This window comes from Bombyx mori, chromosome 22 (assembly GCF_030269925.1).
Source record: "Bombyx mori chromosome 22, ASM3026992v2".
NCBI classification, from domain to species: Eukaryota; Metazoa; Arthropoda; class Insecta; order Lepidoptera; family Bombycidae; genus Bombyx; species Bombyx mori.
This window is the reverse complement of record NC_085128.1, coordinates 17,371,727-17,385,442: the sequence shown is the minus strand read 5'-3', so window position 1 is coordinate 17,385,442 and position 13,716 is coordinate 17,371,727. Positions and strand designations below refer to the sequence as shown.

At 50.4% G+C, this 13,716-nt stretch overlaps 1 protein-coding gene across 2 annotated transcripts; it reads right to left on the bottom strand.

The window, feature by feature from the left end:
- Window position 1: 1 nt before the first annotated feature.
- LOC119630210 (uncharacterized) lies at window positions 2–6,370 on the bottom strand. Of its 2 annotated transcripts, XM_038018770.2 has the most exons (3): window positions 3,908–6,370; window positions 3,302–3,362; window positions 2–2,865 (listed from the first exon to the last, which is right to left on the bottom strand). In XM_038018770.2, exon 3 carries the CDS (start codon window positions 2,849–2,851, stop codon window positions 2–4), a length of 2,850 nt encoding a protein of 949 aa, XP_037874698.2. In that variant the 5' UTR covers window positions 2,852–2,865; window positions 3,302–3,362; window positions 3,908–6,370. The 2 variants fall into 2 exon arrangements, with proteins under 2 accessions (XP_037874698.2, XP_062531050.1); XM_062675066.1 differs by having other exon boundaries at window positions 2–4,094; window positions 5,359–6,370.
- Window positions 6,371–13,716: the final 7,346 nt, after the last annotated feature.

Genomic DNA, 13,716 nt, shown 5'->3' with positions numbered 1-13,716 from the left:
CTTAGGCCGCGGGCGCATCTTCCTCCCGCTGCCTTCCCCCGTCCCCTCTCTCGCCCTGAACGTCGTGAACATCCTCCCCCCCCTTGGAAGCTGAGGTTCCAAGGAGCTCATAGGCATCTCCTGTGGGCAGAGCGCAAATTTTTGTTAACGCTCTTTTGACGATGCCCTTTGACGTCTTGATATCCACAACTCTGCAGATTCCATCAGGTCCATAATACATGTGGTGAATTCGTCCTAGGATCCATTTCATTGGTGGAAGTTGATCATCCTTGACGACTACCATGTCTCCAATTTTTACGTTCCGCTCGCCATTCTTCTGCCATTTTACACGCTGCTGAAGCTCACACAGGAACTCACGTGACCACCGTGTCCAGAACGTTTGTCTCATACGTTCTAACTGCTGGTATCGGTTGATCGATATCCTGGTCGTAGTTGGAGCCGGTAACGACGATAATGGACGCCCGATAAGGAAGTGCCCAGGTGTTAAAGGTGTAATATCAGAGGGGTCCGCTGACATAGGTGTCAGGGGACGGGAATTTAATATTGCCTCAATTTGAGAGAACAACGTTGTTAATTCCTCAAAGGTCAAACCGTTATTTCCTGCTACACGTTTTAGATGAAACTTTGCGGCTTTAACGCCAGCCTCCCAGATACCACCAAAGTTGGGAGCGTAGGCTGGATTGAATTTAAACTCTATGCCCTCACATAAACCGAAATCAGTAACGGACTCATTAGCGGCTTTAAGCATTCTTTTCAATTCATTATTCGCCCCAACATAATTTTTGCCATTGTCGCAATATATTGTGCGTGGTTTACCGCGTCTAGAGATGAACCGACGTAAGCAGAGGATGAATGCATTAGTGCTTAGTTCACTCACGACCTCTAGGTGCAGAGCTTTAGTGCAAAAGCAAACAAAGAGACACAAGTAGCATTTGCTTGTTCTTGCGCCACGGCCTTTGCGATTCAATATAAGGAAGGGACCTGCAAAATCGGTGCCACAAGTCTCAAACGGAGCAGCTGGATTGACACGAGGATCAGGTAAGTTAGACATAATAGGCTGTATATTTTTGCCTTTCATTTTGGTACACTGTACGCAATTATTAGTTGTCTGAGTCGCCAATACACGACCACCGATAGGCCAAAAATCTTCACGAATCAAAGACAACAATTGCAGGGGCCCACAATGTAAAAGACGAACGTGTTCATGTTTAAAAAGTAATTTCGTGAAAATATGTTTAGAATCAATAATGATGGGATGTTTTTGATTGTAAGGAACTAATGCCTTGTGAAGACGACCTCCAACACGTAGCACCCCATCAGTATCCAAAAAAGGATTCAGTGATATGATTCTCGATTTGCGGTTAAGACAACCCGAAGTTTTCAGTGAATGGATATCCTGTTTGAAGGAATCCCTTTGAGAAAGCTTAGCCAAAGTAAAAAATGAATTTATTAATTCTTTAAGTGTCAGACTACCCTTTATCTTATTACTCTTGGATTTACAGTTTTGTATAAAGCGCATTACAAAGGCCATGATTCTTTGCATCTTGTGAAGCTTTGAACATGTACGAAAAAGGACAAACTCAATATTTTCATCACACTGCAAACTCAAACTAACCTTCGTTTCAGGAAGTGTGGTAGGCACTATGTGATGACCTGGCCATTCGCCCTCTGGCTGCATCAGAAAGGGAGCACCGTTCCACCACAGGTTGTTTTCTTTCAGTTGTTGCGGCTTTACACCTCGAGAGGCAAGGTCTGCTGGATTGCTGTGAGTAGGTACATGTCTCCACTCATATTCAGAGGTAAGTTCACGAATTTCCTCTATTCGGTTACAAACAAACGTTTTCAACGTCTTTGGTTCAGAATGAATCCATCCCAAGACGATTGTTGAATCCGTCCATAGGAAACACCGCGATATTTTAATGTCTTTACAGCTTAACGACTGTACCACCTTAGCCAGCAATCGAGCACCTAACAAAGCACCCATCAACTCTAGCCGAGGAATAGTTAGTTCCGGCTTCAGTGGAGCCACTTTAGCCTTGGCACAAAAAAGGTGAACTGTAACCTTACCTACATTGTCTGTAGATTTAAGATACAAACATGCACCGTAGGCCATCTGCGAGGCATCAGTAAAACAGTGTAATTCTACATTGTCTGGAGCTTGGCAAATGACGTGCCTCGGGATCTCAAGAGTGGACAACTGATTCAAATTAGCTAAGAACTCCTGCCACTCAGCTTTGATTTGATCTGGTATAGGATCATCCCATCCATTTTTGAGCAGCCACAATTTCTGCAGCAAAGTTTTCGGAATAATTGTCGTAGCGGACAGCAAACCAAGCGGGTCAAATAATTTTGACGACACTGAAAGAATATTCCGTTTAGTAATTGGAAGATTACATTCAAGCTTAGTAAGAAAACGCAACGTATCAGTTTCAGGTGACCAATTCAGTCCCAGTACTGTAGAGTCCTTACAAAAGTCTTGGCTTTGTTTTGTAACTGAAATGTCATCAAAGATTTCAGGAACATTTGTGCGAAACTTACGCAACGGGAAACAAGCTTCAGACAACTTCTCTACTACTCCTTTTATCGTACTTTGCAGTTTCTCTTTGGAACTTGACCCAGTATTTAAGTCGTCGACGTAGAAATCATGTTCAATAACGTTCGCTACATCGGGATTTTCTAAACAATCTCTGGATAGTTGTAAGAGACATCTCGTACTCAAAAAAGGAGCTGAGGCTGTTCCGTAAGTTACCGTATTTAGTTGAAATATTTTTAGTGGCTGAGTAGATTTATCCCTCCAGAGAATCAATTGCAGATGGCGCTGCGACTCATCGACCTCGATTTGTCGGTACATTTTTTCTATGTCCCCTGTGACAACAAATGCATTGTAACGAAAACGTGACAAGATCGAAAACAAATCGTCCTGTACTACCGGCCCTACTAGCTGTATATCATTGAATGACTTACCGCTCGTGGTTTTACATGAGCCATCAAACACGACGCGCATAGGTGTAGTTTCGCTTTGATCACGTGTCACAGGGTGATGAGGTAAATAATACCCGAAAGGAGGACTCTCGATTGGTGATAAATGGCCCAACCGTTCATACTCATGAATAAAAGCTTTATATTTTTCTTTCAAAATCGGAAACTTGTCGAGTTTTTTCTCTAAACTAAAAAATCTACATTTAGCAGTATTGAAAGAATCACCCAAAGCTCTATCAGGCGACTCACTCAAAGGCATTAGTACTGAGAATCGACCTTCCTCAGTACGCTTTGTATTTTGTAAAAAATGAGATTCACATACCTCGTCAACCTTTGAGAACTTCTGCCTGTTAAGAGGGGGTAATTCCTCAATCTCCCAAAACCTAGAAAGAGATTCATTTATATTTCGGGAGAAATTACAAATTTTGTTATGAACTCCTGAACCAGAACCTACACCAGTTGGCCCAGATATTAACCAACCTAATCGTGATTCTTGGAGAGTAGGCTTATTTCGCCCAAGCTTAATCTGATGACCATAAACGATCTCCCAGAATACATCTGCCCCTAACAACATATGAATATCAGAGGGATTAAAAAAGCTTGGATCAGCCAACTCAATGTTTGCAGGTAAGTTCAACGTAGACATGTCTATTTCGACGTTAGGTAATCTATTTGTTATATGTGGTATGACCAGACAAGATACCATCATGTGAAAAGAATTGACCCGTGATTGTATTTTTATGTTACACACTTGTGATGCAGCACAGACTGTGTTATTAATTCCCAATACTTTTATAGGATTTTTATGAGAAATAGGTAAGTTAATCTTTCTTTGTAATTCTTCTGTGACGAAAGACGTCTGGCTTCCATTGTCGAGAAGCGCTTTCACGAGGTAAGTTATATTACTGTTCGGATCAACTATTCTCACCTGAGCGGTACAAAGCAACACTTGACCAGGCATCATCGCAGACAGCGACACCTGTTCATTGGCACTACCGCCTTGAGAAGAAGAAGACGGGCTAGGTATGTTGTTGTCTGTGTTCACGGTACCATTCTCTTGCAATTGTTTATGTAATAACGAGTTGTGTTTCGCATTACATATCTGGCAGCCTTTCCTGAAGCAACGAGAGGGACGATGACCAGGTTTAAAACAGTTAGAACACAATTTATGCTTATTAACTAGGCTCAACCTTGCATCTTCATTCATAATTTTAAATTTATCGCACTCATAAAGAAAATGATTTTTAGAACAAATAACACACGATTTCGACGATGAATTTGCAGCAACAAAAGATTTGGTATATTTTGGTTCTTTACTTTGAACGTGTTTATCCGTCTTTGGTTGTTCAGTTTTGCAAATGTGTACAGTTTCCAAAACATCAGCACGATTACGTAAAAATTCACAAAAAGATTCAAGAGAAGGCGGCTCAGTCAAACAATTCCTGTGCTCCTCCCATTTGCGACTTGTGGCGCCATCTAGTTTTGTTGTCATCATAAAAATGATCAAAGTGTCCCAGAAGGAAGTAGGTTCCTTTAGGGTACCTAGAGCTCGCAAGTGTTTTGTGAAATAATCAATCATATAACGCAGTGACTGATGGGACTCCCTAGCAATAGGTTGAAATGAAAACAATGCCCTTAAATGATTGTTAACAAGAAGTCTTGTATTGTCATATCGTTGGCAAAGTAGGTCCCATGCTACGTCATAATTTTCCGACGAAAACTCAATTGATTTTATCACTACCGCGGCACTACCTTCCAACACGGACCGTAAATAATGAAATTTATTTATTTTCGGAATTGACTCATTTTCGTTTACCATAGAACGAAAAGTATCTCGAAATTCCAACCACTTCAAATAATTGCCGTCAAAACTAGGCAAATTTATTGTGGGCAAGTTAATATTAAGAGATTTAGATTTGGATTCAAATGAATTTAAAGAACCATCGTTACGATTAGTTTCATTCGGTTTTTGAGCATCTATACAGCTCTCAATAATATTCTGCGCTTGTACGATTAAGGAACAAAAATGATTTTCCATTGTTTCCCTTTCTTGTAATTGCCTTTCTTGTTCTAGAGTATCGTCGCTCAATAATTCAATTTTTCGTTGAACTTCATCAAAAACGTTCAATAAGTTTTGAAATCTTTCTAGTTTAAATTGAAGCTCATTAAGCTGAACCTTAGACATTACTTTAGAATCAATTGCTTCTATAATTTTCATATACTTATGAAAGGCAGTTACTCTTCCTCTAATCGTACCACGTTCCTGAATTAATGATTTGAATTCCGCCATAATTTAAAAATGCAACGAAATGGGCGAATAATAAATCAAAAACAATCACCAGAAACGAAGTTAATAAATGTTAAATTAAGAAACCAAACCATAAAGGCCGCTGTAAGTGTTCAACAGCGGCGGCCAAGTCGCTTAGTCCAGTCCGTCACTGATCCCGTCTTACGCTCTCTTTGTTCCACTTCGATTAATATACGCGCAGTTGCTTTGGTTGGGATCCAGGGGCTTCCTTGGCGGCTCGGATAGCTGGAATAGTCGGCAAAAAACTAATGAAATAGCTGTGTATACAATCACTTTTCATGAACCTATATATTTTATACATAAATCACAAATAGTGCAAAAAAGCTATTGAATAAAAAGCCGTAACTTTTTCCAACAATTAGCATACGAAATAATATTTTACAAAAAAAATAACAGTTAATGACACATAGTGCGAAGATTCGTAGCAAAAAATGTTTGCGTGTGTGCGGGTAAATACAATTTCATTCCCAAGTAGCAATCAGCAAAGCATCAAGAAAAACTTACGAAAATTATGCAAAAATACATCATTAAAATAGCAAATTATTACATTAAATTATTAGTAAATCAAATTAATTACTTATTGATTACGATCGTATATTGCGTCGACAAACAATAACAATGTGGGTATATTTGATTTACACAAGCAAGCGTTCTGCGACAAAATGAGGCAAAATTCCCATAATTAATGAAAATATAATTGAAAATTGGCTACTTCCTTGAACGAGCTCAATGCAGCAGTAGATATGACAATCCAACAGCTGTGCAGTCGTCAGGTACGAGCAATCCAACAACCAACATTAATGGGCTATTTTTCTTTTCGCCTTTACGTCACAAATCACGTCCGATTCGTCCGGTCAGAAAGTTTCGTCTTCAATTTACGATCACGTCGGGGGTCACCAATTTCTGTTCATGACGATGGTGAAGAAGAAACCACGTATGACAGAATTATTGATAGTTTTATTTAACTACTTTCAAAATACATTATTTTACAAAATGTGTTGACGCGTGTCACGGCTGGTCGACGAACACAAATCTTAGGCCGCGGGCGCATCTTCCTCCCGCTGCCTTCCCCCGTCCCCTCTCTCGCCCTGAACGTCGTGAACATCATCATTTCCTAGTAATAAATAAGTGTGGCCTTTTTTTTTTTTTCGGGTAGAGGGCCGAACCTCCTACGAGGTCCCCGCGCAAAAGGGGCGCGCGGGGTATGTGAGACTCAACGATCTGCATGGTGTTGTGAGCAGACCGCGGGCCCAAGGATTTTAGAGCCCACCCACTAAACGACTCCTCTGCACTCTTACACCCGACGTCCGATCCCCTCCGAGGTCAGAACCCGGATGAGGTAGGGGGGCTACCGCGGTCAACACTACAACCAGACGGCGCGGCTCACCCCAAGGACGCCCAGCCGACGGAGCCTTCGAGGCGAATCGAAGGCTCTGAAACGTCGGCCGTCTCGGTACGGCAGCCCGTCGGGCCGCCCAGACGGTGCCGCTGGTGTCCCGGAATACCCCGCTGGACCAGAACCAGCCTGCCGGGTCGGGACGCGATACACCGTCGACCGGTCGCTCTATTCACTCCACGGCAGCGCGCTAGAGTGCTGGTAGCGCGCCGCGCGGCCTCACCCCCTCAGGTCGCCCCTTGACCTTCACCGGGGGGAGGCCGCCACCTACAGGGGCCGGGACGTACGGGCGTATTCCCGCCTCCGGCCCCCGGCTCGACGGCGACGGATCGGTGCGGAAAGGGAAGAGCTCTCCCTCTCTCGCTCCGCCGCCTCCTTCTGCGATATGGTGGACTCGCAGAAGTCGAGCATCGCCTTCCAGGACGCGTCGCTGCCGAGCATCGTAGCCACGACGCGCGGCAGCGAGAGGTCCTCTCCAATGACCGCGACGAGGGCGGCGCGTTGCTCGTCGAATCCAGAGCAACGCGCCAGCGTGTGTTCCGCTGTGTCTTCCTCGTCGCGGTCCGCGCAGTGGTGGCACTGCGCCGTCGGTTCCCTTCCGGCTATCTTGTGCAAGTACCGGCCGAAACAACCATGGCCGGTAAGCATCTGCGTTAGCCGGAAGGTGAGGCATCCGCGGTCGCGGCCCACCCAGTCCGCGAGAACCGGGCGGACCGCCTCGACGGTTCGGAGGCCGGCCGACGGGTCCGCCAAGCGGCGAGACCACGCCTCCAGCACGGACCGCCGAGAGTGGAGCCTCCGCGCTCGAACTACACCTTCGCCGGGGCGCCCTTCCCCCCTAGAGCGGAGGTCGCTACGCCACCTGTAATCGGCAGCGAGCGCCTCCGCCTCCAGGTCCCAGGGTGGCGCCCCGGCGAGCAAGCACGCCGCCTCGAAGGAGACGGTGCGGTATCCTCGGATCGCCCTGACCGCGATCGCACGCTGCGGACGTCGCAGAGCCGCGACGTTCTTGCGGGTCAGGGCGCGGCACCATACGGGAGCCCCGTATAGTGCCATCGACCGCACCACCCCCATGTAGAGGCGGCGCGCCACCTGATCGGGACCCCCGACGTTTGGAAGCAGCCGGCTCAGAGAGCCGGCCGTCGCCATCAGTCGAGGGCCCAACTTCTCAAAGTGAGCGCGGAAGTTCCACCGACTATCCAGTTCGAGGCAGAGGTACCGAAGACCGGTCACCCCAACCCCGACGCGGACGCCTCCGATCACGAGGTGGGCACCCACAGGCGGCGCTCGTCCCGGCCCGTGAAAAAGCAGGGCCTGGGTTTTATCGAGCGCCACCTCGAGCCCCAACCGTCGGATCCTAGTGACGACGTGTGCCACGCCTGCGCACGCCAGACGGGCAGACTCCCGGTAGTCCCTCCCCGGAGCCACGACCAACGTGTCGTCGGCGTAACATATTACGCTCAGCCCGGGGAGGGGACCCCGAATGACGCCCCGCAGGACCCAGTCGTAGCCGATGTTCCACAGCAGGGGGCCCAGGACAGACCCCTGCGGAACACCGCGCTCGACGGGGAAGCGGTACATCGTCCCACCGTGTCCGATGCACTGGATCGACCTGCCCTCGAGGTAGGAGCCAATCAGTCGGCGGAGGTATGCGGGGACGCCGTGATACTCCAGCGCCCCCGCAATCACCGACCAGGGCAGGGTGTTGAAGGCGTTCCTTACATCTAAGGATAGCGCCATCGCCACCCCGCCCCGGGATACGGCTTCGTCGGAGAGGGCCCGCACGCGCAGAATTGCGTCGATAGTCGAGCGGCCCTCTCTGAAGCCGTATTGCTCCGCCGAAAGATCGGGACCCGTCTCGGTCAGGTGCCGGACGATGCGGGCCGCGACGATCCTCTCGAGCATCTTGCCCGCTTCGTCCAGCAACACGATGGGGCGATAGCCCGCGGGTGAGTCCGCGGGGCGCCCGTCCTTCCGCAGAAGGACCAGTCTGCCCGTCTTCCATTTCGACGGGAACCGTCCCGACTCGAGGCACGCTTCGAAAAGCCCCCCGAGCCGGTCCCCTAGGGCCTCGAAGGCCAAGCTCCAGACCCGGCCGTGAACGCCGTCAGGGCCGGGGGCCGTGTCCTTCGCTCTCATTTTGGACACGGCCGCATGGATCTCCGCCCCCGTGATAGGGGGAGGGGGCTCCTCGGCAGCGGGAACGCTGGGGCGACGCGGAGGTGTGCCCCACGTGGCGTCCATCTGGGGGGGCTCAAAGTCTCCCCCCGCTGCTGGCGGGAAAAGCGCGGAAACTATTTCCCGCAGCTGCCGAGGCTGGAGCCGCTCGGTCACCGGGAGCGCCCACGGCTGCAGTTTCCTGCGAACCATCTTGTATGGGCGCCCCCAGGGATCTTCGTCGAGCGACTCCAGGAGAGTCTTCATGCTCTGCTTCTTGGCCTCGCCGATGGCCAGCTGCAACGCCGTCTGCTTTTGACGACAGTCAGCGTGCAGCCGGGCCGCCGTCTCCGCGAACGTTGCGTCGCGACTACGGCGGCGGCGGTGGCGTGCGCTCCGGCGGCGCGCCCTCACGCACTCCTCTCGGAGTCTTGCGATCTCGGGCGACCACCAGAATGCACCCCCACGTGGTGCTCGGGGGCCGACCCGGGGCATGGCGGCATCACAAATGTTTGCCATGGTGCCCCGGAACCAGTCGACCTCCGCATCCACGTCCGCGAGCCGCGCGGGTTTTGGCGCCCACGCAGCAACAGCGGCCGCCTCCATCAGCAACTCCTTGTTCATTCGTTTCAAGGCCCACCTGGGGAACGAACGGGGCGCACCTTGCGGGAGCTCTTCCTCACCGCGGGCGCCCGCGGCTGACGACGACGACAAGGAGGAGGCGGAGAGCTCGAATCGGACGTACCTGTGGTCCGAGAGCGTCTCCGCCCCCTCGAGTACGCGCCAGCCGCGGGTGCGGCGCACGGCGGACGGGGACGCGAACGTAACGTCCACGTGAGATTGCCCGTTCCACCGCACGCAAGTCGCGACCGTGCCTCTGTTTAGGAGACAGAGGCCGATCGCGATCGCCCACTCCGAAAGGGCCTCGCCTCGCGCATCCGTGCGGGGGGAACCCCAAGCCGTGCACTTGGCATTGAAGTCCCCCGCGACGATGACAGGGCGGGACCCGAGGCGGTGTAAAAGCGCCTCGAGCCCGCCCAGAAACCGTTCGAATTCGGCGAGGCTCCTGTTCGGAGAAAAGTACGCCCCGATCACGACGGTCCCGTCGATCCTAGCCGCGACGTACCCGGGTCCCCTGGCCACCATATCCAAGGGGGGTAACGCCGCGGACTGTCTCAACACAATGGCCACGGAGCCGTCGACGTCCCCCATCCAGCAGTCCTGGTCGGTGGGGACGAAATACGGCTCCGCAGCGACAGCAACATCGATTGACCACTCCGCCATGGTGTGGACGAGGAGATCCTGTGCCCTGGCGGAGTGGTTCAAATTACATTGGAGGAAGCGATGGACGCAACCCATTACGGGGCTACGTCCATCGCTCCCTCGTCTGTCCCGCCCTGCGGCTGCTCTGGTGCCGCGGCGGGAGCTGACTCACCGGCTGCCCTTTTTGCAGCCGGCTTCTTTTTCTTTCCGCCCCTCCTCGTTTTTGTAGAGGAGGGGGCGGATTTACACGCCGGGCCCCCGGCCCGGTGGTCGGCCTTCCTTTTGGCCGCGTCGCACAAGACGCAGTGCGGCGCGGCTGTGGTACAGGAGGCTGCCTTGTGCCCCGGTTGGCCGCAGCGGAAACACAAGCCGCTGCGGTCCACGGTCGAGGGGCACTTGGCGAGGCCGTGGCCGGTGCCGAAGCACCGAAGACAACGCCACGGCCTGGCATCCTGCAGCTGCACGTGGGCCACTACCCAGCCCACGCGCAGCCTTCCTGGGCTGTCGGAAGGCCGCCCCTGTGGAGGGGTGGCCAGGAGGGTCGCCGTTGCAATCGGGCAACGCGCCCACGCCGTCCGGGTTCCGGAATATGTCACCCGGAGCTCTCCGACTTTGACGTCGGCGAGGGCGCAGTTGCCCTGCGACGCAATGGCTGCGGCGACCTCCTCCTTTGTGGCGCACTCGTCGAGGCCCGTGATTTTAACTTCTCCCATCTTCACGGGCCGCGCGATGCGCACCATCTCGGGGTCCGGCAGAATTTCTCGAAGCCGGGCCGCCAGTTTTTCGGCCGCGGCGTTCGTGTTTTCGCCGGGGCACTCCAAAAGACGAGCCCCGTTGGCCGTCTGCCGGACCTTGACGCCACCCTCCACGCCGAGGGCGTCCACATTTACGCCGCCGCGCGCCTGGGTCATCACGTCGTGGTACGTGATGCCCTTTTCTTTGGCGGCCGGCAGCAGCTCCAATACCACTGCAGCCGACCGCGGGGCGCGCGGCTTTCTGCGTGCTCCTCTTCTTCCTTTTTGGCCCCTCGGCTCCGCTCGACCCTCTTGGCGGGGAGCGGTGGCCGTAGGGGCGGGCTTGGGACGCGGCGCAGCAGGCGCCGCCACTTTCCTAGGCCCACGCCGCACTACCGTCGTCCAGGCCTCTTCCATATTGGCCGGGGCAGGGGGCAGTGGGCGGGGCTGGGGGGTCGGGGCCGGTTTTGCGGCGTTGACGCTCCTATTTTTCTTAGTCCGGCTCCTGCCAGGCCCCGCCTTCACAGGCTGGGTAGGGGCAGGAGCAGACGCCGGTGTCTTCGGAGGGGCGGACGTTGTTGCCCTCGCAGCAGCAATCGCGGCGGGACGTGCCGCAGGAGTTACGCCCATTTTGGTTTTGGGGCCGCCATATGTTTTGGTGGCCCTTGATACCGCGTTAGAGCTGGCGGTCGTCTTCATGATCCTGCGGGGTGCCGGTGTTGGTGCTTCTCCCTTTCTCTCGTGAGCGAGGGGCGGTCTCGCACGCTCCACGTTCGAGCTGCGTGCCTCCTGTATTAGGAGCCGCCGCCTCAACTCCTCGGCCTCGTTGGCCTCTTCTGTCTCGAGCGGAGTAGATGCAGGGGCCGAGTTGCACTGCTTCTCGACTAAGTCGTTCACGAGCGTGCGCATCTCAGCCATGTCGACCTTCATCTGCCCGTTCTCCTGCCGAAGGCGATCGTTTTCGGCACTGATTTGGGCCAGTCGGGCGTGCAGCAGGTCCACTGTTTTTCGTAGACCCACCGTTTCATCATTCGTGGTGCGGCTTACTGCAATTGCCATTTGCTCCTCCAGGGAGGAGGTAGCCGATTTTAGGGCCCGCACGCAGTCGCCCAATAAATAAGTGTGGCCTACCAAAGGCATTTTTTTAAATCCCGAACCAATTTCTTTGTATACTTTCATGATATTTTTGTTACTTCTTCTGCTTAACCACAATAAGAATAAAACTACTAGCAAAAGTAAGTTCCATATCATTTTGAATACGTATTAAATCGATGCGTCTTACTACTTACTATTTTGATCTAAGAAATAAAATTCTGAAGTATATTCTGCATATTTATACATGTGTCTATTTCTAATGTAGCCCGAGAGCTGACATCTTTTAGTAAACATAATAAATATAAACACGTTTGAGGAAATTTTGCATGTTCTTTAGAAGACGCTATTCCTACTAATTATACCACACACTTAAGTATCGGAGGGAGGACACAGAAAAAAAAAAAAAAAAAAAAAACTTGAGAGGTGTCAAGGGACACCCGGATGGAACGAAGTTCCTTTCGATTAATTAGTGAAGGAATTGTAATAAAATTTTATTTTTTTTAAGTTATAATAATATATTTTTATATATTTTATATATTATAATATATTTTTTATTATTATAACATATTAACAAATATAATGTTATATAAACTTAATCAGTAGGCTCAATTTTCGTAATTACTTCATACAATATGAATTACTTCGTACAATAGCTTACTATAAGAAAAAGTGTCGTGACAACTTTTCGTAAGAATTTTTTCCGTCTAGCCCCCTTTCACAACGCGCGATAAGGAACTTCGTTCCAAAACTCATCTATGTATTTTTGTAAAACAAGTTTAAGTATGAGACCAAAATATTTGATTATCCTATAAGTACTGAGCGCATTGAGTGATTACTAGGAATCTACGTAGGTGTGCATTCGTAGCCTTCAATTTCAATCAAGTATTTTGTACAGCGAACAGCTATATTGCGAAAAGGGCTGCAATGATATCGAAGAAACGGTGGATTATAACCAACATGAGCCAAATATCCTTCTTTAAGAAGTTGAGGCAGCAATCAATAGGCTGAAGCAAAAAGCATGCTGGAGGGACAGCGTAACCGCTCTAATGTTAAAGAGCCTAGGCTCGGATGGTACCAAGATTATACACTCTATTTGCTAGAAAGTATGGCGTACTGGCCAGTGGCCTGAAGATTGGACGGAATCAATATTAATTCCTCTCCATAAAAAAGGGTCCACGCGGAAATGTAAGAACTACAGGACCATCTCCATAATCTCGCATGCGAGTAAAATTCTCCTACATATTATCAATAAAAGACTGGAGGGTTTTATCGGTAGGTAAATCGCAACGAGTAAGCGGGTTTTGTTAAGGGTCGAGGAACCAGAGAGCAGATCTTAAACTTGAGGCAGTTGATCGAAAAGGCAAGGGAGTTCAACGTCCCGATGGCTCTCTGCTTCCTTGACTACGCTAAGGCTTTTGACTGCATCAACTGGAAGAAAATGTTCGACGTGATGCAAGAGATGGGAATACCGGACCACCTCGTCTCCGTTGTTCAGACTCTATATATGGATGGAATTACGAGAGTCAGAATGGACAATGAGTTTTCCCAATCATTTAAGCCCGAACGTGGAGTCAGACAGGGGTGTATTCTCTCCCCACAACTCTTCAACCTCATCGGTGAACACATTATGAGGCTCGTTCTGGAGAACTGGGAGGGGGGGGGGTATTCGTTTTTTTTTTTTTTTTTTTTTATGATTGAAAGTTTACTGGTGGCCCGAAGGCCTTTCCAATTTCACCAGGACAGGTGGGCGAGCAAAGGCTCAGCCAAGAGGGGTGGGATTTGCT